This window comes from Saimiri boliviensis, chromosome 1 (assembly GCF_048565385.1).
Source record: "Saimiri boliviensis isolate mSaiBol1 chromosome 1, mSaiBol1.pri, whole genome shotgun sequence".
Classification (NCBI taxonomy): Eukaryota; Metazoa; Chordata; class Mammalia; order Primates; family Cebidae; genus Saimiri; species Saimiri boliviensis.
In genome coordinates, this window is record NC_133449.1 from 301,750,995 (window position 1) to 301,777,708 (window position 26,714).

At 52.1% G+C, this 26,714-nt stretch overlaps 1 protein-coding gene across 1 annotated transcript in view; it reads right to left on the reverse strand.

Moving 5' to 3' along the window:
- PLEKHG4B (pleckstrin homology and RhoGEF domain containing G4B) overlaps positions 1-24,833 on the reverse strand; it is a 90,924-nt gene extending 66,091 nt beyond the window's left edge. The window contains 1 exon segment of the mRNA XM_074387738.1: positions 17,210-24,833. Coding sequence (XP_074243839.1) covers positions 17,210-17,485 — 276 coding nt within the window. The 5' untranslated portion in view covers positions 17,486-24,833.
- Positions 24,834-26,714: the final 1,881 nt, after the last annotated feature.

Consider the following 26,714-nt stretch of genomic DNA (forward strand, 5'->3'; position numbering starts at 1 on the left):
ATGTCTCAAAGCAGCCATGCCAAGCCCTTATTACCCTTCTTCACATTTAATTTGATAATGTGTTATGGGGGCACCCCAAACTTAGGAGATGTGACAGCCTTGGGATGTACGTGGGAGCCCAAGCCGAGTCCCCCCACCCATGACAGTCCTTACTGCCTGCCATGGCCCCCACCGCCCGCCTCGGCCCCCACCGCCCGCCACGGCCCCCACCGCCCGCCACGGCCCCCACCGCCCGCCTCGGCCCCCACCGCCCATCAGTCACGATCCTCACCACCAATTATTCCATAAGAGTAACAGTATGTTTCATCTTAAAAGGATTCAAAGCTTCTTACTTTTTAAATACAAAACGCAAACTGAAAATGAAATGCCGGCTTTTATGGCATTTTTGCCTGAATTTAACTCTTAGTTCTTTGAAGGCCCTCGAGAAAAAGTGTGCAAGACTGCTGTTAACCAGTCAGTCCTGAGTTGGATTCTTCACGCTAAAACGTGACTTAAGCCGGAAGGCTTTGTTCATTTGAAACCATGACTAGGCCAGAGAAGTTTACACCAATGTAAAGGAAAATGCAGTCTTAATTATACCAAGTCTGACTTTTCTACCATTGCATCCAACAGGGAAACTGCTGGCTTCCATCAAGACCTGGTTCCACCACAGAGCAGGAGAAAGAGGCAGGGACGCAGGGGACCCCCCACCTCCAGCCTCTGCAGGCGCCGGATGCCACTGTTCTTCAGGAAGCCAGATGATAATAACCACCCTTTCCTGCTAAGTTGTCTTGAAAACCCTTAGGTAGAAAAAGTCCTCAAAATGTGTCGGCTTAATTAGACGTACAGCTTCTCAGGTCTCAAAGGGAAAAATGCATTCTCTTTCTTCCACGGGCTGGTTTTGCTGCTGGCGGCACTGCTGAATGGAACCAGAACAAACCAACTTCAAAGTGAATTCCCTTTTGTCTGAGGCCAGCTGCTGTATCAGGTCCGTCTGGGATCCTGTGTGTAAACAGCACACCTGGCTTCCCCAAACGGTTCCCATGCATGCTTCCAAAAGAGAAATAACTAATTCTCAATGATACCATGACAGGATACTTGAAACTAATTTTTCTGAATTGTAGATTTGACAACAGATTCCACCTAAACCATCAATTACGGTTTCTTTCTAATACCTTCAGATTCCATCTAAAACATAAACAGGAGGAGGTACAAAACTGGTAAGTGGAGGTATGCTGTGTGTTCGCATGACTGGATCTGAAATGTCACCTCACATCATTCCAAAGCAGCCTCTGAGCAGGGCCCTCAGCCACAGCTATCAATCCACGGCCATAACAGAAATCAGCCTCATGGAGAAATCGTCAAGACAGAAGCACGAGAACCCAGAGCAGCCCTCATCCTCTGTCCAGCGATTCTCCGCCTTCAGGGTGGGAACGTGAGAACCCAGAACAGCCCTCATCCTCTGTCCAGTGATTCTCCGCCTTCAGGACGGGAGCGTGAGAACCCAGAACAGCCCTCATCCTCTGTCCAGCGATTCTCCACCTTCAGGATGGGAGCGTGAGAACCCAGAACAGCTCTCATCCTCTGTCCAGCGATTCTCCGCCTTCAGGACGGGAGCATGAGAACCCGGAACAGCCCTCATCCTCTGTCCAGTGATTCTCCACCTTCAGGATGAGAGCGTGAGAACCCAGAACAGCCCTCATCCTCTGTCCAGCGATTCTCCACCTTCAGGACGAGAGCGTGAGAACCCAGAACAGCCCTCATCCTCTGTCCAGCGGTTCTCCACCTTCAGGACGAGAGCGTGAGAACCCAGAACAGCCCTCATCCTCTGTCCAGCGATTCTCCACCTTCAGGACGAGAGCGTGAGAACCCAGAGCAGCCCTCATCCTCTGTCCAGCGATTCTCCACCTTCAGGATGAGAGCGTGAGAACCCAGAGCAGCCCTCATCCTCTGTCCAGTGATTCTCCACCTTCAGGACGGGAGTGTGAGAACCCAGAACAGCCCTCATCCTCTGTCCAGTGATTCTCCACCTTCAGGACGGGAGCATGAGAATCTAGAACAGCCCTCATCCTCTGTCCAGCGGTTCTCCACCTTCAGGACGAGAGCGTGAGAACCCAGAACAGCTCTCATCCTCTGTCCAGTGATTCTCCACCTTCAGGACGGGAGCGTGAGAACCCAGAACAGCCCTCATCCTCTGTCCAGCGATTCTCCACCTTCAGGACGAGAGCGTGAGAACCGAGAACAGCTCTCATCCTCTGTCCAGCGATTCTCCACCTTCAGGACGGGAGTGTGAGAACCCAGAACAGCCCTCATCCTCTGTCCAGTGATTCTCCACCTTCAGGATGAGAGCGTGAGAACCCAGAACAGCCCTCATCCTCTGTCCAGCGATTCTCCACCTTCAGGACGGGAGCGTGAGAACCCAGAACAGCCCTCATCCTCTGTCCAGCGATTCTCCACCTTCAGGACGAGAGCGTGAGAACCCAGAGCAGCCCTCATCCTCTGTCCAGTGATTCTCCGCCTTCAGGACGGGAGCATGAGAACCCGGAACAGCCCTCATCCTCTGTCCAGTGATTCTCCACCTTCAGAATGGGAGCGTGAGAACCCAGAACAGCTCTCATCCTCTGTCCAGTGATTCTCCACCTTCAGGACGGGAGTGTGAGAACCCGGAACAGCCCTCATCCTCTGTCCAGCGATTCTCCACCTTCAGGATGGGAGCGTGAGAACCCAGAACAGCTCTCATCCTCTGTCCAGCGATTCTCCACCTTCAGGATGAGAGCGTGAGAACCCAGAACAGCCCTCATCCTCTGTCCAGCGATTCTCCACCTTCAGGGTGGGAACGTGAGAACCCAGAACAGCCTGCCTTCATCTTCTGTCCAGTGAGAGAGCTGGCACCTTGTCCTGATTTGCTTTTAAATCCTTCCAGCAGGAAGGCTGTAATTTATAGTGTTAGTGAAAAGCCACAAATATGATTTAAACTACACATGATTCTGTGCTTTTCCTAAAGGACCACAGGTTAGGCATCACCTTTTTATCTGAGTTGAGCGGCAACGGAGATTGAGATGCAGTCGGAAGGACGCAAAGCGGTTTACCGGAGACTCTGCCTGAGGCCGAGCAGGGCTGCCATCAGGCCTTGCTCACCAGAAAAATGGGTTATTATCATAATTATCCTGTATACCACACGGTGATTAATACAGCTCTCTTCCTCTTTTCAAAACTGCATAATAAAATCAGCTTTAGTCACTACTGAGATGAAGAAAATCATTTTAAAACCACTTTAAATCAGGTTACTGGCTGTCAATTTACTTAAGATTGGAACATTTATACTCCTATTATTAACAACAGAATCCCTATTTTAGGAATGTTTATCATATGCTGCACATGGTGGACACTGCAAGCTGAGAGCTGGATGTTGTCTTCTTTTAAGAGTGCTGAGGTTTTTTTCTGGCAATTAAGTTACTGGCACATGCACACTTGTGAGTGAATCAGTGCTGGGACTGGGATGCAATAGTCCAGGAATCAGTGCTGGGACTGGGCTCACGTTGTCCAGGAATCAGTGCTGGGACTGGGCTCACGTTGTCCAGGAATCAGTGCTGGGACTGGGTTGAGGCTGTGCAGGAATCAGTGCTGGGACTAGGCTGAGGTTGTCCCAGAATCAGTGCTGGGACTGGGTTGATGCTGTCCAGGAATCAGTGCTGGGACTGGATTGAGGCTGTCCAGGAAATCAGTGCTGGGACTGGGTTGAGGCTGTCCAGGAATCAGTGCTGGGACTGGGCTGAGGTTGTCCAGGAATCAGTGCTGGGACTGGGTTGAGGCTGTCCAGGAAATCAGTGCTGGGACTGGGCTGAGGCTGTCCAGGAAACCAGTGCTGGGCCTGGGCTGAGGCTGTGCAGGAATCAGTGCTGGGACTGGGTTGAGGCTGTCCAGGAATCACTGCTGGGCCTGGGCTGAGGCTGCATAGGAATCAGTGCTGGGACTGGGTTGATGGTGTCCAGGAATCAGTGCTGGGGCTGGGTTGATGCTGTCTAGGAATCAGTGCTGGGACTGGGTTGAGGCTGCCCAGGAATCAATGCTGGGACTGGGTTGATGCTGTCCAGGAATCAGTGCTGGGACTGGGCTGAGGTTGTCCCGGAATCAGTGCTGGGACTGGGCTGAGGCTGTCCAGGAATCAGTGCTGGGACTGGGTTGAGGCTATCCAGGAATCAGTGCTGGGACTGGGTTGATGCTGTCCAGGAATCAGTGCTGGGACTGGGTTGATGCTGTCCAGGAATCAGTGCTGGGACTGGGTTGAGGCTGTCCAGGAAATCAGTGCTGGGACTGGGTTGATGCTGTCCAGGAATCAGTGCTGGGACTGGGTTGATGCTGTCCAGGAATCAGTGCTGGGACTGGGTTGAGGTTGTCCCGGAATCAGTGCTGGGCCTGGGCTGAGGCTGTGCAGGAATCAGTGCTGGGACTGGGTTGAGGTTGTCCCGGAATCAGTGCTGGGACTGGGCTGAGGCTGTGCAGGAATCAGTGCTGGGACTGGGTTGAGGTTGTCCCGGAATCAGTGCTGGGACTGGGCTGAGGCTGTGCAGGAATCAGTGCTGGGACTGAGCTGAGGTTGACCCGGAATCAGTGCTGGGCCTGGGCTGAGGCTATGCAGGAATCAGTGCTGGGACTGGGCTGAGGTTGTCCAGGAATCAGTGCTGGAACTGGGCTGAGGCTGTGCAGGAATCAGTGCTGGAACTGGGCTGAGGCTGTCCAGGAATCAGTGCTGGGACTGGGTTGAGGCTGTCCAGGAATCAGTGCTGGGACTGGGCTGAGGTTGTGCAGGAATCAGTGCTGGGGCTGGGTTGAGGCTGTCCAGGAATCAGTGCTGGGACTGGGCTGAGGCTGTCCAGGAATCAGTGCTGGGGCTGGGTTGAGGCTGTCCAGGAATCAGTGCTGGGACTGGGCTGAGGTTGTGCAGGAATCAGTGCTGGGACTGGGTTGAGGCTGTCCAGGAATCAGTGCTGGGACTGGGTTGAGGCTGTCCAGGAATCAGTGCTGGGACTGGGTTGATGCTGTCCAGGAATCAGTGCTGAGACTGGGTTGATGCTGTCCCGGAATCAGTGCTGGGACTGGGCTGAGGCTGTGCAGGAATCAGTGCTGGGACTGGGCTGAGGCTGTGCAGGAATCAGTGCTGGGGCTGGGCTGAGGTTGTGCAGGAATCAGTGCTGGGACTGGGTTGAGGTTGTGCAGGAATCAGTGCTGGGACTGGGTTGAGGCCGTCCAGGAATCAGTGCTGGGCCTGGGCTGAGGCTATGCAGGAATCAGTGCAGGGACTGAGTTGAGGCTGTCCAGGAATCAGTGCTGGGACTGGGCTGAGGCTGTCCAGGAATCAGTGCTGGGACTGGGCTGAGGTTGTGCAGGAATCAGTGCTGGGACTGGGCTGAGGCTGTCCAGGAATCAGTGCTGGGACTGGGTTGAGGCTGTGCATGTGTCTCTCTTGGGACTGGGCTGTGGCTGTCCAGGATTGGGTGCTGGGACTAGGCTGAGGTTGTACAAGGACTGGGTCGAGTATCTCTGTTTTTTCAATAATGAGACCAGCGTGAAGGCTCACGAGTCTGCCATAGGAACATCTCACGAGGCCATACACAGCGCAGTAAGGCCAGTAGTAAGCAGCAGTGTGGTTCAGCACACAATAGAAGGTATTGTAAAGGAAAATGTAAACTCTATTTGCATGATGAAACACAGCAGTTACTCTGCGAAGCCTGTGATGTATGAACAGGGAATGCTAAAGTGCCTTTCATGACCCTGCTCTCCCAGTAAAGTCTCCATTGAGCTGGTCCCAGAAAGCAGAGTCTCCACAGGCAAGGACAGGGCCCAGCTACAATGTGCGGAGCACACAGCCTGGCCCAGAGGATCAATCGGCCCTTGAGTCTGCAATGTGGGGGGCCCTCCAGACAGAGAGTGAGGGGCCAAGCACAGCCATTAGAAATCTCAGGTCAAAAGATGAAGCTGGAGCCCGGACCCCCAAATTCACACTCAGAAAGGGCATGGCAGGCAGCTCACCAGCTCTAGCAATCCCAGCATGGGAGAAACAGAAAAAGAAACAAGCTTGTGCAGAGGAATCAGCGAAAGAGAAGCCAAATGAGTGTGTGAGAGGTGAAAGGATGTGTTTATGACAAGTGGCAAACCACTGACAAGAGGTGTGGGTCCACGTGGTGGCATGGGCTTTGTGTTCAAGGGGCCGGCACCTGGACAGAGCTTCTCATAGCAGGACAGTCGGACAGAGACAGGGGACCTGCCAAGTGGGCCAGTGACAGAGCCCCACATAGCAGGATGGTGGGACAGAGACAGGGGACCTGCCGAGTGACCCAGTGACAGGGCCCCACATAGCAGGACGGTGGGACAGAGACAGGGGACCTGCCGAGTGACCAGTGACAAAGCCCCACATAGCGGGACGGTGGGACAGAGACAGGGGACCTGCCGAGTGACCCACTGACAGAGCCCCACATAGCAGGATGGTGGGACAGAGACAGGGGACCTGCCGAGTGACCAGTGACAGAGCACCTCATAGCAGGACGGTGGGACAGAGACAGGGGACCTGCCGAGTGACCCAGTGACGGAGCCCCACATAGCGGGACGGTGGGACAGAGACAGGGGACCTGCCGAGTGACCCACTGACAGAGCCCCACATAGCAGGATGGTGGGACAGAGACAGGGGACCTGCTGAGTGACCAGTGACAGAGCCCCACATAGCAGGACGGTGGGACAGAGACAGGGGACCCGCTGAGTGACCAGTGACAGAGCACCTCATAGCAGGACGGTGGGACAGAGACAGGGGACCTGCCGAGTGACCCAGTGACGGAGCCCCACATGGCACGACAGTGGGACAGAGACAGGGGACCTGCCGAGTGGGCCAGTGACGGAGCCCCACATAGCAGGACAGTGGGACAGAGACAGGGGACCTGTCGAGTGACCCAGTGACGGAGCCCCACATGGCAGGACGGTGGGACAGAGACAGGGGACCTGCCGAGTGGGCCAGTGACAGAGCCCCACATAGCAGGACGGTGGGACAGAGACAGGGGACCTGCCGAGTGACCCAGTGACGGAGCCCCACATGGCAGGACGGTGGGACAGAGACAGGGGACCTGCCGAGTGGGCCAGTGACGGAGCCCCACATAGCAGGACGGTGGGACAGAGACAGGGGACCTGCTGAGTGGGCCCAGTCAACTCCACATGGCAGCTCTGCTGGCTGCTCACTGGGTGCTGTGTGGCCAGCACATCTGAACAACCTGGCTAAGACTGGGTGGGAGCTGAGGGAAGAATGGAGGTGAGTGGGTAAGAGTGAGGCATGGAGATCAGCGATGGATGAAGATAATGAAGAGCAGTGAGCAGTGGAGCTGAGGAGGAGTGGAGATGATATGGGTGGAGGTGACGGGAATGACGATGTGGGTGGAGGTGATGGGAGGTGGAGGTGATGTGGGTAGATGTGACGGGGTGGAGGTGATGGGGGTGGAGGTGACGGGGTGGAGGTGATGGGGGTGGAGGTGATAGGGGTGGAGGTGTTGGGGGTGGAGGTGATGGGGGTGGAGGTGATGGGGGTGGAGGTGATGGGGGTAGAGGTGATGGGGTGGAGGTGATGGGGGTGGAGGTGATGGGGGTGGAGGTGATGGGGTGGAGGTGATGGGGGTGGAGGTGATGGGGGTGGAGGTGATGGGGGTGGAGGTGATGGGGGTGGAGGTGATGGGGTGGAGGTGATGGGGGTGGAGGTGATGGGGGTGGAGGTGATGGGGGTGGAGGTGATGGGGGTGGAGGTGATGGGGGTGGAGGTGATGAGGGTGGAGGTGATGGGGTGGAGGTGATGGGGGTGGAGGTGATGGGGTGGAGGTGATGGGGGTGGAGGTGATGGGGGTGGAGGTGATGGGGTGGAGGTGATGGGGGTGGAGGTGATGGGGGTGGAGGTGATGGGGGTGGAGGTGATGGGGTGGAGGTGATGAGGGTGGAGGTGATGGGGTGGAGGTGATGGGGTGGAGGTGATGGGGGTGGAGGTGTGAGGGTGGAGGTGATGGGGGTGGAGGTGATGGGGGTGGAGGTGATGGGGGTGGAGGTGATGGGGTGGAGGTGATGGGGGTGGAGGTGATGGGGGTGGAGGTGATGGGGTGGAGGTGATGGGGGTGGAGGTGATGAGGGTGGAGGTGATGGGGGTGGAGGTGATGGGGTGGAGGTGATGGGGTGGAGGTGATGGGGGTAGAGGTGATGGGGTGGAGGTGATGGGGGTGGAGGTGATGGGGTGGAGGTGATGGGGGTGGAGGTGATGGGGGTGGAGGTGATGGGGTGGAGGTGATGGGGGTGGAGGTGATGGGGGTGGAGGTGATGGGGTGGAGGTGATGAGGGTGGAGGTGATGGGGTGGAGGTGACGAGGGTGGAGGTGATGGGGGTGGAGGTGATGGGGGTGGAGGTGATGGGGTGGAGGTGATGAGGGTGGAGGTGATGGGGTGGAGGTGACGGAGGTGGCGGTGACGGGGGTGGAGGTGATGGGGGTGGAGGTGACGGGGGTGGAGGTGATGGGGTGGAGGTGATGGGGTGGAGGTGATGGGGGTGGAGGTGATGGGGGTTGTGATGGGGGTGGAGGTGATGGGGGTGGAGGTGATGGGGGTGGAGGTGATGGGGTGGAGGTGATGGGGGTGGAGGTGATGCGGATGGTGACGGGTGGGGGTGATGGGGGTGGAGGTGATGGGGTGGAGGTGATGAGGGTGGAGGTGATGGGGGTGGAGGTGATGGGGTGGAGGTGATGGGGGTGGAGGTGATGGGGTGGAGGTGATGCGGGTGGAGGTGATGGGGTGGAGGTGATGGGGGTGGAGGTGATGGGGTGGAGGTGATGAGGGTGGAGGTGATGGGGGTGGAGGTGATGCGGATGGTGACGGGTGGGGGTGATGAGGGGTAGAGACGATGTGGTTGGAAGTCATGGGGGGTGGAGGTTAGGAAGGGTGGAGGTGATTTCGGAGTAGATGTGAGAAAAGGGTGATTTATTGGCAGTTTCCATTTACAACTCTGGTGCAAATTATGTCATGGTATTTCAAACACAGACTGACACAATCTCAGTGTATTTGAGTCACGTCAGAGGGACAGCCCATTAAATAATTTACTAGTACCTCAGTTCATTTCTTAGCCACTAGTAAATTATTTGTTGTCTGTAGCTTTTAAGCCCAGGATTTTAACCACAGGAGACATGACCACGTTTGTTGAGTTGTGAAAGGAACTGTGTATAAGGAAAACTATAAAAGACTGATGAAAGAAATTCAAGAGGCCATAAAACAATGGAAAGGCAGCCCATGCTGATGAACTGTAAGAATTAATACTGTTAAAATGGCCAGACTACCCAAAGTGACCTACAGAGTCAGTGTGATTCCTATCAAACCACCAAGGACATTCCTCACAGAAATAGAAGAAACACTCCTGAAATTCATACAGAACCACAAAAGACCTTGAAAAGCTAAAGCAATCCTGAGCAAAAAGTACAAACTTGGAGGCATCACACTAACTCATTCCAAATTATACTGCAAGGCTAGAGTAACCAAAACAGCGTGGTACTGACATAAAAACAGACGCATCTACCAATGGAACAGAACAGAGCCCAGAAATAAACTCACATCCTCAGACAACTCATTTTCAACCAAGTGTCCAGGAACATACCTCGGGGAAGGACAAACGTTTAATAAATGTGCTGGGGAAAGTAGACTGTTCTCACACTGCTATAAAGAGATACTAGAGACGAGGTAATTCATAAAGAAAAGGTGTTTCACTGGCTCGCAGTTCCGCAGGCTGTTCCGGAAGCATGGCAGCATCCGCTTCTGAGGAGACCTCAGAGTTTTCACTCATGGGGGAAGGCAAAGGGGAGTCGGGGTCTGACAGGCAGGAGCAGGGCCAAGAGAGACGGGGAGGTGCCACACGCTTTTAGCCCCTCTCCCCCAAGAACACTCGCCCACACCACTGGCAGTAGCTGTGCTTACCCTGAGATAACTTTGCCACCAAAGTATCTTTCTTTTATTATTACTTTCACAGGGCTCTAGTGTGTCAACTTTGGAAACAAAAGACTTCATTCGGTTTATAGCAACTGGTTTTAGTAGTGGTATCTCCATGTACAAATATAGTCAAATTCTAAAACACGTAGCTTAATTACACTCAGAACGATAATAAAATGACAGAAGCTGATGTGAGTTCTAGTGCGTGTCAGGCACTTGAGGCTTTTACACGGATTAACCTCGTAACAGTCACTTCCCTACAGACTTTTTTCCAGTTAGCTACATTTTGAAGTCTTACGCGTTAGTCCTACTCACTTTTGCAGTCTTTCTAGTAATTTTAGATTTTGGCCTTTGGTACAAACTAGTTTCTTAAAGAGGTCATTTTTTATTTCAAAATTTACATTCTTTTTCAAATTTATTTCAAAATTTACATTTATGCTGAATGGAATGTATTTCCATTCAGCATAATGAGATTTAAGAGAAGGCTAAAAAAATTAGTTCTATATCTTCCACAAAACACTAGTAAGCCAAATCTAACAGCATATTAAAAGGATCATTCACTGTGACCAAGTGGCAGTTATTCCTGGAATGCAGGCATTCTTCAGCATAAGAGAACCAGTCAACGTAATATACCACATTAACAGATCAAAGACAAAAAGCTCACACCATCATCTCAAGTGAACAGAATAGGCATCTGGCAAACTCCAACACCCTTTCATGATAACAGACCCAGAAAACCAAGAATGGAAAGAAACTTCCTCAATATGATAAAAGGTGTTTATGAAAAACCTACAGCTAATATCACACTCAATGGTGAAAGACTAACAGCTTTCCCCATGATCAAGAACAAAATAGGGATCCCTGCTTTCTACACTGATTCAACAATGCCCTGGAAGTTCTAGTCAGAGTAATCCAACAAAAAAAGGAAATAAAAGGTATCCAAATTGGAAAGGAAGAAGTAAAACTATTTCTGTGTTCAGACGACAATAATCCTCCATATAAAAAACCCAGAAAAAGCTAGCTGGTTAATAAATAAATTCTGCCGAGTTGCAAGGTACAAGAACAACACATAAAAGTGAGTCATGTTTCTATACACCAGCAATGAATACTCTGAAAAGGAAATTAAGAAAACAATTCCATTCATAATAGCATCTAAAAGAATTAAACACCTAGGAATACATTTAAATGAGAAGGTGAAAGACTTGTATGGTGAAAGCTACAAAATGCTAATGAAGAAATTAAAGAGAACACACATGGAAGACAGTATGCTCATGAAGCGGGAGGCTTCACATGGAAGACGTCCGTCCATACTACCTATAGTGATCTACAAATTCAGTGCAAAATCCCTGTCAAAATGCCAATCGTATTTTTGGCAGAAATGAAAAAGATGATCCTCAAATTTGTATAGAATTGCAAGGACCCCAAAATTGCAAAAAAAAAAAAAACCTATTTTTTTTTGAGACAGAGTCTGGAAACTGTCGCCTGCGTGGAGTGCAGTGGCGCGATCTCAGCTCACTGCAACCTCCGCCTCTCGGGTTCACACGGTTCTCCTGCCTCAGACTCCTGAGTAGCTGGGATTACAGGCGCACACCACACCCAGCTAATGTTTTGTATTTTTGTAGAGACAGGGTTTCACTATGCTGGCCAGACTGCTGTCGAATTCCTGACCTTGTGATCCGCCTGCCTTGGCTTCCTAAAGTGCTGGGATTACAGACATGAATCACCGTGCCCAGCCCCTAAAAATTTTTTTTGGAAAAAAAAAAATGGAAGAACCAAGTTAGAATGCTCATACTCTCTAATTTCAAAACTTATTACGAAGCTATAGCAATCAATGTGGTAGAGACATAAGAAATGACCTCGAGAGTGTAGAACTGAGGTCTAGAAACAAACCCATATAATCATGGCCCTTTGATTTTCAGCCAGGGTTCCAAGACGCTGGTTAAAAATGGGGAGAAAATAATGTATTCAATGAATGGTGCTGACACAACTGTTATCCACATGTGAAAGAACGAAGTTAGACCCCTACCCCACGCCACCTACAAAATCACGAAAAATGGATCAGCAACCTAAACACAAGCCCTAAAACCGTCACATTCTTAGGAGAAAACCCTGGGGTAAACCTTCATGGCTTTGCATGTGGCAATGGATTCTTAAATATGACACTGAGAGCATAAGTAACAAAAGAAAACAGAGATAAATGGAATAATAATAGGTAACGGATCAAAAGATAAACAGATACAATGAAAATTAAAACTACAATGAGATAATGGTTCACACCAGCAGGATGGCTACAATAATAACATAAAAAGCAGACAAGAACAAGCGTTGGTGAGACTGTGGAGAAACTGCACCCTGTGCGCTGCTGGTGGGGATGGAAATGGTGCAGGTGCCATGGAACAGGCCGGTGGTTTGCCAAAAAATCCCAGAGAACGATGATAGAATCTTGAAATTCTACTCTGAGGTATATGAAAGAGAAATGCAAAGAGAGAGACACACACAAAACTTGTAAACACATGTTCATAGCAACATTCTCCACAAAAGCCAAAAGACAGAAAAAGTCCAAATGTCTATCAGCAGATGAGCAGACAGGCTGTGGTCTATCCATACAACGGAGTGCTATACAGCCACGGAAAGACACCGACTACTGACAGATGCTGCCACGCGGTGAGGGTCACGAACATTACACTTCGTGAGAGAAATCAGACACAAAAACCTACATATGGTGCGACTCCACTGACGTGAAATGCCCAGAAAAACAACTCCATAGAGACAGAAAGCAGATGAGTGCTTGCCTGGGGCAGGGGAGGGCGGAACGGGGTCAGGCATTTTTACTTTGGAATTCCACGGTGAAAATTATCTGAGCTAGAAAGAGGTGCTGGTTGCGCACACTGTGAAGTGCTGACCTCCATCAAACTGTTTAAAATTTTATGTTCTGTAAATTTCACTTTGCTAAATTCTTTTCAAAAAGTTAGTTCTAGAACCTTGTGGAAATTGTGCTTTTTTTTCCTCATTTGTTTGGTACTGTTGCTCTCCTTGCATTTATTACTCGCTCCCCAGCAGTAATCTTTCCCAAACAACCCCTTCCCTATGCTTTTCTTTTTAAATGCTGTCTTTTGGGGAGAGGGCATCTTTGTTTCGGAGGCACGAGTGGTCACTGTGATTCTCTGGGTTGCAGCCATGGAATGCTACAGCTCTAGGCACGTGAGTATTCACCTAAGGACTAAATGTTCACTCCTGTGTCCAGCGTGGTCCTACAGGCTGAATAAATACTTGTTCCAATGAGGTCTTCTTTAATCTTTCTAAACGATCCATAGAGAAAACTCAGGAATCTTTGAACTCAGTGGGGTTCACTGTCTAATAATTTGGGCACTTCTACAAAACACTTCCTTGAAATATTACATGATTGTTTTGCTAAAATACTACATATTGTAGTTGCAATTCCTATCTCTTGGTGACATCTTTGAGTATAAACACAACTTGAAGATAATTTCATTGAATATATTTCCTTAAGAAATTTGACAAAAAGTCGAAACTTATTCTTTTTCCCTTATTTCTAGAACAATCTCTCTCTCATGTAGGAATCGACTGAGAGCTAACATTTATCGAGCAGTTCCTACACTCCACACACTCTCTCAGCACACTGCAAAGCTACTGCCACTCAAGCTTAACAGTGACTAAGGTGTGGATCAGGGCCCTCTCCCCCGTTCACTGGGGAAACCAAAGGTAGACCTGGGCCAGTGTGATTGCACAGGCTGAATCCCAAACCACTGTGACCACAATGCCCGCATCACACCATGAGTCCCATGTCTCATTCTACCGTACCAAGGGTTAGAGACCAGGAGCTTTCAGAAACTCATTCCAATCCCTCGATGTCCCAGTGAAGAAAAGCATGCAGGGAATTATGTCACTACCTAAAGGCAAGTGACAACTTCAGGTTAGTTTCCACCAAACCAACCTCCTGAGGGTTAGTTTCCACCAAACCAACCTCCTAGACACTAGACGGGTGGGTGGTCCCCTCCACTAGACATCAGAGGGGTGGGTGGTCCCCTCCACTAGACACCAGAGGAGTGAGTGGTCCCCTTCACTAAACAGTAGAGGGGTGGGTGGTCCCCTCCAGTAGACACCAGAGGGGTGGGCGGTCCCCTCCACTGGACACCAGAGGGGTGGGCGGTCCCCTCCACTGGACACTAGACGGGTGGGTGGTTCCCTCCACTAGTCATTAGAGGGTGGGTCATTTTTATTCTTGATTGTCTCTGGAATGTTGTTCGGGTAGGAAGCCTGGAAGGAGAGTCCACAGGGCAGTCTCTGCCTGTCTGCGCAGCCACAGAAGGCAAATTTGTCTTAGAATGGGACTGGGAAGGGAGGGAAACTGGGCTTTCCTAGAGAGGAGGGATGGATGTTTGCTGAGCACCACAGAAGCAGGGGATGAAGCGATTGGCAGTGCTCCTGGGGAGACGGGAACTGGCAAGAGACGGTGTGTAAAGTGGGCTCCGACCGTCGTACGCAGACCTCCTGAGGGCCAGAGGGGCTTTGGGCTGATGATGAAGGCAGGTGACCTGGAAAGCCCTCTCAAGGAGAGGCGTACCAGAGTGGAGGGGCAAGGGGTGGGTGAGAGCAGGCCCAGCTTCTTCAGCATCTTGTTACCTGCTCACTGCAGCCACTCTAGTGCAGAACCCCACGTTAATTCACGTCCAGGCTGTGTCAGCCTCAGAAACATAAGCAGTTTTAAGAAGTAGTAGAAATTTACCACAAAGTTTCTCTCTTGCATAACCTGACTTTGTCAGGGAAAATTCTGTAAGATCAATCTAAAAGTATTCAAAAGCTTTGTCTCTGAAAATCCGGATATCATGATGTAGGCAGCTCTCAATTCAGGAACATTCTGCTAAAGCATGGTAAGGTAAGTGAAGAGAGCAGCTGTTTCCTTTTAAAACCATGTGCACAGCTGTTCTTAAGTTTGACTCTATGGTACTGAGAGGTGGGCGGGGCACACGTTAATTCCTGCACAATGGACAGACTGAAGTTCAGAGACGCTGAGCTACTGGCCCAAAGGACCACAGTTGGTGGAGGGTGGACGTGTGCGTTTTCAAGATCCCAGGCCTGTTATTGCGGCACAAGGGTGGGGGCCCGAGCCTATGACCCACTTCACAGACAACTGCCCACAGGGCCCCTGAATGGTAAAAGAAAATGATGGATGCCTTCTGCTCACTGGAGTCCAGATTCCCAGGCCCAGGACTAACTCTTTCAGAACAGAACGTGTCGCCTCCCAACCCCCTCCAGCCCCCCACTTGCCCCAGTCTTATCCTCTTCACTCTCCCCCTGCTCAGAAGCATGCTGGGTTCTCAGCTCAAACAAAGTCTGAGGCTCCGTCTTCAACAATATGGTGGAAGAACGGAGCCCCTCACCACACACATGGCACCCGAAACCTTGGCTGGACCCATCTGCGCCGGCCCGTCCACAGGGAGCACCTGCCCTGCCAGGCATGGAAGGACCCAGGTGGGGACCAGAACTGCTGCCCCAGGGCACAGAGGCACTGATGCTGCCTCAGCCGGGAGAGGCACCAGAATTTCAGGGCCCTGGAGGGGAGAAGCAGAACCAGGGCCTCGAGTTTGCCTAAAACCTGGCTTTGCTGCTTCCTGGCAGTGAGACGCTGGGCAGGCGTTGAAGCCTCAATTTCCACCATGTGTAGAACGAGTAGCCCCACCTTGGAAGTCCGAGGTTAGGGTTAGGAGGCTCTAGATGGCCTGACTTTTGTTCAAACGCAAAGAGAGGACAAACTCATTCTGTTTAGAAAGAGGGAGGAGCAGTGTCCGAGCTGGACTCAAAGGATTTCCCACAAAAATCTCTGAGGATACGGGCATGTGGGGCCTCCTGTGAACACACGTCTCAGAGAGCCTTGGGGCAAATTAGTTCCTCAGCCCAGCATTTTTGGGATACTTTACAAACAATGAAGAATTTCTGTGAGACCACCAGCCGGCTTGAGAGCTAGCCAGTGTCACAGATCCCACAAAGGCGATGTCAGACTAGACCGACCCACTCACCAGAAAGGCCTGCAGGGCCCCCTCTACCAGGATAAAAGAGGAGAGGCCTCCCACTAACACAGGGGACCTGGCACCCTGGCCTACCAGCAGGCTGCACGGTCACAGCCCTGTGTGCTCCCAGCCCAGGCTATACCTGCATTTGCACACCAGATGCTGGGCGCACAGTGAAATAACAACCCGGTGGCTTTTATTTAGAAGCATGCACCCATTGCTCGGTGGGGGTCACCAAGCACTGCTGTCCAGTGGGCTATGATCCCAACAAGAACGTAACTGCTGGATCTCACAGAATCTCAGAAATGTCAGCCTCCTAAAGCTCTCTCAAGTTCCTCCTAACCCAGAGAACCTGGAATTTTGTGAATTCGAGGCCAGCTGGGGGAAACTGAAAGTTTAAACTCACCTTTGTCCATTTTCCATGAAGATTTACAGTAAATCTCTTGACAGGAAGCTGAGAAACCTACCTTCCCAGGCATTTTGAATCAGGGCCCACCGGCTGCCTAAGGCTCAGCTAGAAGTATCAATTACGCACGGTTTAGACGGCATTTAACTTAATTTTTAATTATGCGTTTTCAATCTTAGACACCTAGACTTACCAACTAAACTTTTTAAGCAAAAGTGCTGCTGGGTAACAGGAGTAGACGGTAATTACCCCCCTCAACCACGCTCTGGCTTCACGCGAAACGGGGAAAGGCAAACCCAGTACACTGAACACCTGAGAACAGCTTTACCGCCGTCCCAAACCTGAAGTAATTGTCTTGTTTTACCAGGAAATGTTTCTTAAGTCAACGGGCATGGCGACACGAAAGTCAGCCGCCGTATTTTTAAGAGAAAATTCTTTGTTTCCGGCGCCACAGTTCACCGTTTTGTCCCAGAGGTTAACTCTGCAGCTCAGTTTTGGCGAAGATTTCACGGAACTCCCCGCGCTCAGGCGCCGAGAGCGCGAATCTGTCCCGAGAGCGATTCTTCTCCAAGGCAGCCACGAGGTTGGGGCAAGGGGCCTGGAAGTTCCCTCCGCTCCGGCGGCAGCCGCGGGCAGGTCCCCGGACCCGCGCCCGGACCCCCAGGCGTCCGGCCCGGCCCGCCCAACCCCGTACCCCTGCGCCCCCAGCCCCCCTGCGCCCCCCCGCGCCCCTGCGCCCCCCGCACCCCCACTCCCCCTTGCGCCCCCCCGCACCCCCACGTCCCCAGCCCCCCCGCGCCCCGACTCACCCCGGCGCCCGGGCCGCCTCCGCCGTCTGCGGCGCTGAGACCCATGGCTGCCGCCGCGCCTCCCGAACGCTTTCCGCGAACTCCGCGGGGTCCGCTGCCGCCGCCCTGCGCGGGTGTTCGGGGCCCGCCTGACCCGCGGCGCCGGCGAGAGGGGGCGGGGCCGGGGTCTCCCCGGAGGCTCCGCGGGTCGGGCCTGGGCGGGGCGTCCCCACCTGGGCGGCCCCTCCCCGAGCGCCGCGGCGGCCTTTGTTCTCTCGGGGCTCGGGGACCTGCCATCCTGTGGCCGCTGCGCCGCCCCGGCCTCCGCGGGTTTACACCGCGGGCCCTGGTTTCCCACAACGCAGACGCAGAGTCGGAACCCTCCAGGAGAGAGGATCTGACCCGCGAGTTCTTCCAGTGTCCACGAACGGGCCCGACTTCCCCGGTCTACGCGGACGGCTCCGGATTTCCGCGGGTGTGGACTGCGCAGACCCTCCTCCCGTCCCAGGGCCGCTGTGGGAACTCGGCCTCCGCGGCTTGTTGGGAGAATGAAGGGCCGCATCTCTCCCCCGACGCAGGTGCCTTGGGGTGTCTGGCCTCTGGAACAGGCTTTTTCCGAATATGCAGTTTTAACGCCTCGGTCTACAAAGTGCCTCCCCAAAGTTCCTCTGCGCGTTAGTCCAGGAAGGCCACGTGTAGGGCTCTTGCTCTGGGCATCAGCTTCCTGCTGGAAATTCAGCTAGGAAAGGTCTCATAGAGTCTGCCCCATCCGGAAGGGCCTCTCCTGCACCCCACCTCCATCTAGAAACCTCCCCTCCACGTCTTGTCTCTCACGGCCTCCCTGCACCATCCCAAAAACTGCGGTACAGATGTGCTCATTTACAGATCATTCTCCGTTTTGTCACAGGATACAGAGCGGACGAAGGTCAGGGAGACAGGGGAGGCTTCCTCCTATGGAACATGCAGCCTCCCTAGAATCCCCGTCTACAACAGTCCCCGTCTACAACCTCCTGGCATCCCAGTCTAGGCCTCCTTGGCATCCCAGTCTACTCCTCCCTGGCATCCCCGTCTACTCCTCCCTGGAATACCCATCTATTCCTCCCTGAAATGTCTGTCTAGGCCACCCTTGAGTTTCCACCTGTCTAGGCCTCCCTGGGACCTCTGTCTGTGTCCCCCTTGAGTCTTCGTCTACACCTGTGTTCCCGCTGTTCCCTGCCCTGCTCACCTGCTCTGGTTCCTAGAACCTGCAGCCCCATTCCTGAGCCCAAGCACAGAGCTGACCTATCCCTACCCTCTGTGCTGGGCATCTGGGTGTCCCTCTGTGGCCGGCCCCTACCTGAGGCCCCAGAACTCCTGCCTCATCCTCCTCCCACCCCCTCTCCCCATGACAGTACTGCCCACGGTGCTGTCCAGGATGGGAGCCACCTCATAAGCTTGTGTGGTCCCACAGCTCCTGCCAGAGCAGGACCCAAGAATGCTGGCATGCCTCCAGAATGAATGACTTCATCCTGCTCAGCACCTCCAGGACAGACAGGGTGCAGCTCGGAATCTCACTCTCACTGGAGACTTTGGGGCCCATGGTTGGAGCTCGTCCCTGTAACACTCCGCTGTGCAGAAAGAAAGTGGCAGTGCGTGGGGCTTTCCTGGCCCAGGAGTCCTTCGTGGGCTTTCTCAGCCCGTCTCTACAGACCCGGTTTCTTCTTTGCTATGGATCCATGGAATTAGGGATGTTTTCTAAGAAGTTTTTCCGAAACATGGATGACTAAGATAGCTTGGTTTATTCAAAAAGCACTTATTGAGAAGCTATCACTGGCCAGTCACAGCACAGCCCCCATCTCTGGAGACCTGACATTCCAGTGGAGAGAAATAAACCAGTGGACAGAAAACACAAATCCGGTCAAGGAAGGCCTGTCTGATGGAGAAGGCTGAGCAGTCATGGAGAGGAAGCTACTTGGGACTTTTTTTTTTTTTTTTTTTGAGGCAGAGTTTTGCTCTTGTTACTCTAGTCCAGAGCGCAATGGCGTGACCTCACCTCTCTGCAACCTCCACCTCCCTACCGGGACTTCCAGGCAAAGGAGCCACCTGTGCAAAGGCGCTGTGTTGGGGGCCAATCTGGTAAGCTTACGAGCACAGCGAATGTGGGGACACTCAGAGGGGACGGGGTCGGAAAGGAAGCGACCTGCTCTGACTCACATTTCAGACAGCTCAGCAGGCTGAGGCAAGAGATGATGAGGAAGTGGCTGCCTGGTCTTGGGGAAAGGGATGAGGTTGGGTGAAGCGGAGAGGTAGAGGTCGTAGGAAATGGTCAAACCAGGGCCTATAAAGGCAGAGGGGGCAGGACTGCTGAAAGGCTGGCGGTGGAGAGAAAGAATCCAAAGAGCATAGAGGCAGACACTGAGTTACTGGCCACACCCTGCCACCACTCCTGGTTTGCCCTCCAGCGTGCAGATGCCGGAGGCTGCAACTTACCTCACGGGACCCCGTGCAGCTGGTGTGCAGATATGCCCAGTTTTGCCAAGAGAGGCACCACGTGAGATGTGGACGGAACACAGGAATCGGGCGGGACACAGCACGTGGCTGGTGGAGGTGCTTGCTTCTTTTGGGTCCTGTCCCTGGCATTGCTAGTGCTGAGCAGCAGGGGGTGGGGGTGGGGGTTCCCTAACACAGTCCTGCGGCGTGGCTGGGTGTTTCTCTAAGTTGCTGTTATTTTTCCGCTGTCCTGGCTTTCTGATTCGCCCACGGATGCTACAGTCTACCCAGCGGCTTCACACATGTCCCTCACTGCGTAAATCCCCGTCTCTACCTCCTTGGAATCCCCATCTACGGGAGTCAGCACCAACACAGCAATTCAAGGATTTGGGGCCTGACCAGCAGGTGGAAGGTGCTGTCACGTACTGAGGTGGTAGGGACTGGAGAAACATGTCTGGGGGGAAACGTCGATTTCCGACTGAGATGCCACTGAACATACTGAGCGGGCTGACTGCTGTATGAGTCTGGTGCTTGGAGTAGTGGTTGGGCTGGAGATGTGGTTCTAGAACCATCTACCACACAGGTGTGTCTAGACGGGGAACTAAGTGCAACAGAGGGGAGGAGGAACCATGACTGGGCCAGTCACAAAAGTAGACAGCTGTCCTTCACAAACTCCTTTTAAAAATCGGAACGGAGGGAACGCTTCCTAACTCATCGAAAGGCACTTCTCGGATCCCGAAGCCAGACGAAGACATCCTGGGAAAAGAAAACTACACACCAACATCACTTATGAATACAGACGCAAAACACCTCGAAACACTGTAAGGAAACAGAACCCGACAGTAGGTTCCGAGGACTGTTCACCATGACCCGTGGGATTGATCCCAGGAACACAGGGTGGTTCCGTGTAAAGGAATCGGCCAGTGTCATGCACGGCAGTCGCAGAACGAAGGGAGAAACCCACACGATCATCTCAGTCGCTGCAGAAAAGGCATCCGTAAATCCAACGCCCTTTCGGAAAAAAAGCTCTTGGAAAACAAGAATGGGAGAAAATTCCTCAAGCGATACAAAGTATGCATGAAAAACCCACAGCTAACATCCTAGTCCGTGGCGAAAGACCGAACGTTTCCCCCCAGATCAGGGGGCAGACAAGGGTGCCCACTACTACCACCTCTGCTCACACTGTGCTGCAAGTTCCAGCGCAGCAAGAGACCACCCACAAAAAATAAACAAACGAAAGGCATTCAAACGGGAAAGGATGAGGTAAACTCTCTATTCGCAGGCAACATGTTCCTATGCAGAGAAAATTCTAAGGAATCCACAAAAAGCTGCTAGAGCTAATATAAAAATTCAACCAAGTTGCAGGGTACTAGATTAACGTGAAAACTGGTATTTGTATTTCTACACAACAGCAATGAACAGTATGAAAAGGAAATTATGAAAGTGATTCAATTTACGATAGCATTCAAAAGAATTCAATACCTAGAAATAAGTTTAACCAAGGAAGCAAAAGATTTATATGCTAAAAACTACAAAATATTGAGGAAGAAATTCAAGAAACAAATTATGGAAAGACATCTCATGTTCACAGACAGAAAGACAATATTGCTAAGACATAAATACCAAAATGATCTATAAATTCAATGCAATCTCTGTCAAAATTGCAATGGCTTTTTTTTTTTTGCAGAAATGAAAACACAGGTCCCCAAATTCACGTAGAATTATAAGGAGCCCCAAATAGCAAAAACAATCTTGGAAAAAGAATAACAAAATTAGATGACTCATACAGACTTCCTGAATTTGAAATTTACTGCATAGCTACAGCAATTAGAACAGTACTAGCATCAGGACAGACTTACAGACAAACAGAATAGAAAAGAGAGCCAGGAAAGGAAAGGAAGGGACAGGAAGGGCAGTGCAGGGCAGCCTGGAAATGAACCCTTAACACAGACGGTGAAATGATTTTGACAAGGGCACCAAGAACATTCACTGTGCACAGCACAGTCTCCTCAACCAGCGTCCCTGCTAAAACTGGGTATCCTACACAGAAGAACGAAGTTAAACCTGATCTTACACCGTGTGAAAAATTAACTCAAAATGTATCAGAGACCTAAAGTTAAGAGCTAAAATTATAAAACTCTTGAAGAAAACACTGAAGTAAATCTTCATGGCATAGGGTTTGGTGACAATTTCATGGACATTGAAGCAAAAGCACTGGGAATGAAGAATTAGATACTGGGTTTCATCAAAATTAAGACCTTTTTTTACACTGAAACACACTCTCAAGAAAGCAAAAAGGCAACCTGCCAGGTAGAGAAAATATCTGCTGATCATGTATCCAGTAACAGCCTGATTTCCAGAATATATGAAGAACTCCCAAAACTCAACAACAAAACAAACAACCCAATTTAAAAACGGGCACATAGGTTGAATAGACATTTCTGCAAAGAAGATATATATGTAAGCACATGAAATGATGCCTGACATTAGTTATTGCAGAAATAGAAATCAAAACCATAATCATGCTGCTTCCCGTCCACTGAATGGCTCTACTAATGTACTGTTTTCAAGGAAAGTGAGTGTTGGCTAGCATGTGGAGAGGCTGGTAGCCACAGCTGATGGGAATATAAAACGGTGCAGACTGCAGAAACGTTTGGCGGCGCCTGAAAGAGTTAAGCACAGACGTGCCACAGGACCTAGCAGCTCCAGCCTTAGGAGCAGATTGGAAAGAACTGAAGGTAGGGACTTGAACAGACACTTGCACAGCAGCGTTCGCAGCATGATCACTACTGCCACAGGACACAAGCCGACCAAGTGCCCAGCGAGAGAAGAATGAATGAACCACGTGTTGCTCTCTACACACTGAAATGCCCACATGTGCTACAGCGTGAATACACCTTGAAAGCCTTGTGCTAAAAGAAATCAGGCAGACACAAAAGGACCACATCCGGGAAGAGAGAAGCAGGGAGCCGTCACCTGGGTACAGAGTTGATGTCTGGGATAGGGAAGTGCTGGGTGTAGACAGTGGCAACAGTTACACGATATTGTCAATGTATTTTAAATGCCACTAAATGGTACACTCAACAAACGGCGAAAATTGAAATGACTGCATATCCTCTACCACAATACAAAATACTAGTGGTGCTCTAACCACCCAATCCTGAATTGTAACTGGTTATAAAAAATAATTTGTTATTATGACTGATTTCTAGATAAATTCTGGTTGCAAAAATCCACCATGTGGACGGACCAACAAAGGCTGTTTCGAGGAGCAGCTGTGAGGTAGGAAGAGAGGTTTGATGTCCCAGGGTCCAAGGAAGAAACTGTTTTAAAAGAGGGAGAATGGCAACTCTCAGCCAAATGCTATGGATCCATCAGGATGGGAACTGAGAACTGATCAGATTTGGCAACAGAGAGATCACTGCGGCCTGGGGAGGTGGAGGGGGGACAGCTGCTCAATAAGAGGCGGGCAGAGCCCATCAGAAAGGGAAGGGGAGGGAGGAGGGATGGGAGGGAGAGAGAAGGGAGGCGGGGAGAGAGTGTGGGAGAGAGGGAGGGGATCACAGGAGGCGGGAGAGAGGAGGGGAGGGGAGTGGGGCGAGGGGAGACAGACAGAGACAGGAAGAGACTGACTTTCTACAAAAGGAAGAATTGGTGCAGCATCTGGAGAAGGAAGTGGGGTATCAAACACCTCCTTCTTGAGCTATGAGTGGGAAGTCTCTTTGTCCTATACTGAGGAGTTGTTAGCTATACTTTTCCTGAATATGTGTAGAGTACATCCTTTAAAATTTTTAATTTCATGGAAAAGAGCAAAAACATATTTCTGAGTTTGCATCAGTATTTGGCAGACTGGCTCCTGCGGCACTGGTCTGTCCCAGGACACTGTGGCCGCCCACAGGATGCTCCAGCTCAGAGGCCTACCTCCATGCTCCCTGATCTTGCCCACATCACCGCGTGGAGTCAGCGCAGCCTTGGAAGTGGCTGTGTGGCGAGGCCTCACATTGCACACGTGGCACCTGCCCTCCTGGCCACCCTCACGGACACGGCAGGTGTGTCCGGCCTGGCCACCCTCACGGACACGGCAGGTGTGCCCGCCAGCGCCACCCTCACGGACACCGCGGGTGTGCCCGCCAGCATCAGCAGTGGAAAAAAAAGGGGTGTTTCAGGACCAGCCTGTTTTTCTCTGGAGACAACAGAGCCAGGGCCCAGGGATGGGGACTCTGCCGTGTGCTGATGTCACTGCATCCATAACCCCGGGATGGTGGCTGGAGAGGACGGGTGTGTGAGTGTGAGAGACAGGGCCAGGCCCCAATGCCTCTCCTCCAACCACAGGCTTCCCCACGTGCCAGGCACACCTCAGACACAGAACTTCACCCACGGTTCCCTCTGCCAGGCACACACTCCCCAATCCCTGCCTGGCCCGACCCCTCCCTGCGTGTGGTCTGCTCGTGGCTTCCCTGACCACCCTGCCACGCGGCTCTCCTTCCTTCCTTGTGACACCCTGTGAGTCACTTACGCTGACATCCGGTTTATGGTTTTGTGTTTAGCACCTCTGTCCCACTAGAATAGTAGCCCCTAGAATGGTGCCCAGCACACAATGGACACCCAATGAAGACTTGTCGAATCAATGAATGTATGATCTTAGAAAGTCTCCTGGTTCCGGAAATACTCATGAATTCATGCAGTATTAATTGCACATGGCTACTGCGAAACACTGTGCATTTCTAAATAATTTGTATAACCCTTAAAGGTGACACTTTGTATTCAGCAAATCCCCTCCAGCAACTCAGGGGAGGGAGAGGGGAACTCCATGCCATATGCAAGGACCCTGGTAAACAAGGGTGGTGCCTTATCACGGACCTGCTTGTGCCCACAGCTCAGAACTTCACCAAAGTGAAACAGGAAAAGAGCCGCGTCCGCCCAGGTTCTGTCCCCACACCTAACGTGTTTTTCCTCAAACGGCTGGCATTTCAGATTTAAACACACAGGAAAACTGCAAGACCAGTAAGAAAGCATTAAAACAGAAGTTTCTAAAGTGAATTTGCTACCTCTTCTGAGATACAAGCAGGAACTAACCCCTTGATCACTAGCCCTGTAATCATGGAGCACATGAATGAAAGTTTTTTCTCAGGTAAAAACAGCCAAAACCAGACAGTGCCAGCAAAAATCGAGCTATTCTTACCTTGCGGACCCAGCACTCTCCAGGGAGCTCAGTGGGAGACTCGGCACAGTCTGGCGGTATTCATTTCATTACGCACAGGGTTGCAGCCAGCACAAAGCTGGAGGCAGACCCTCCCCGGAGGCAAACGTTCCGCCCTGCCCTGGAATGTGAGTTATTTCGGGGCAGCCTCTCTGTGGCTCCACCGCAAGCCAGCCAGTGACAGACGGGGAGGGTCAGACACTGCAGTGCTGGACAACCCTACACTCAGCTGGGCAGACGCTGAGTAGACTGGGCGTCAACACTGAAGACTCAAAAACCAGAGAGAGGCCCCGTAAGCTGCCTCCCACTTCCACACTAGTTTCCTCGCTGTCCTTCAGTCCAAGCCACCTCTCCGCCTTCAGCGGAGTGCAAAGGAGAGACGCACGGGGTGGATCTCAGTGAAGGCCACACTCCCTGTTCTGCAGGTCAGGGAACTGGGAGACCAGCCCCACTCTGGGCACTGGCTGTTCCCATTCGCCCCATCCAGCTCCAGCTGCCAGCAGAACTCAGTCAGAGCCTTCTCCCCAGAAGCCTCCCCTGGGCTCTCTGACCAGGCTCTGACCTGCTGCACCAGGCTGTGGCTGGGCAGCACTTGCCACAGTGTAAGTTTGTATGTGACTACTGGGGTTGTCTGGGCAGCATCTGGCTTCCCCTCTAGGGCGTAAGCTCCGGAGGGCAGGATGCTGCTGTGCCCAAGTGCCAACAGTGCAGTCAGTGTCCGTGCAAACACAGCTGCTTTGCAGCAAACTGTGGCCAACACACACAGTGTGCAGCAGTGCTCAGTGGGGAAGCCAGGTGGCCCATCTTCTGGAGGAGCCAGCCGTGGTCCCAGGGCCCTGCTGGGGGTTAACAAGGTAAAAGGAGGCCTGGTGAGGAGAGCCACAGCACTGTGTCCCAGGTGCACAGCCGTGATCAGCAGTGGCCCGTGAAACCTGGAATGAAGGGTACCGGCTGCCCTGGTATGGCCGTAGATGCAGGTCTGGGCACTCGTCACATTTGTTCTTGTCCCCACTCAGCATGACCAGCTTTCTCCAAGAGGCTGGGCTTAGCCAAGAGATAAAACAGGAGACGGGAAGGTGTCTGAGGAGTGGGACCCAGAAAGGGAGGCTGGAGGCAGGAGGTGCCAGTCCTGGAGGAAAACGGGTGGATGCGTAGGTCTCCAGGGGAAGAACGTGCCGGGCTTCAGAGAAGCGATAGCAACACTGAGGGTCTGCGGGACGTCAGCAGACCTGGTGCCCCCGCCCTGGCACACATATCAGAGGGACCATGTGACAGGGAAAGACTGGACGTGATGGAGAATCCCGGGAGCCCACAGCTAGTTCACGCACAGTGACAGCAGCTTCACCGCAACACGCCCGAGACGGGAGTCAGATGCACAGGACACAGGAGCCCTCCTTGGGACCCGAGAGCTGAGAACTCGCGAAGGGAACAGAGAGGAAAGCGTCCTGTGTGTTCTTCCACAAGAACAAAATGGTTGTTAGTGGCTTTGGATGCTTCTGTGGAGGTTCCCAGATGGGCAAATGTGGTGGGAAGTGAAAGATGGATGAAAAGCAAAATGAGGCAAATGATGGGGAGGAAAGACGGATGAGGAAAGGGGACAAGCGGCTGGATGGCAGCAACAGACTGGAGTTACCTTGCACGTTGCCCTGGGAGCTGTCACCACAGAAAGGAGCTCGATGGAGCATGAGGCGGCCAGCGGAAATCCACAGGACCCAGGAATGCCATCCCACGACACAGCCACGGTGTAATTTCGTTGTATGAACAAATGTGAATTATTTATCAGGTGAAAAAAAAAAACCCTCAAGGAATAGAGCCACTGGGATGCCGGAGGGGCAGCATATAGTGAGGAGGGAAGGA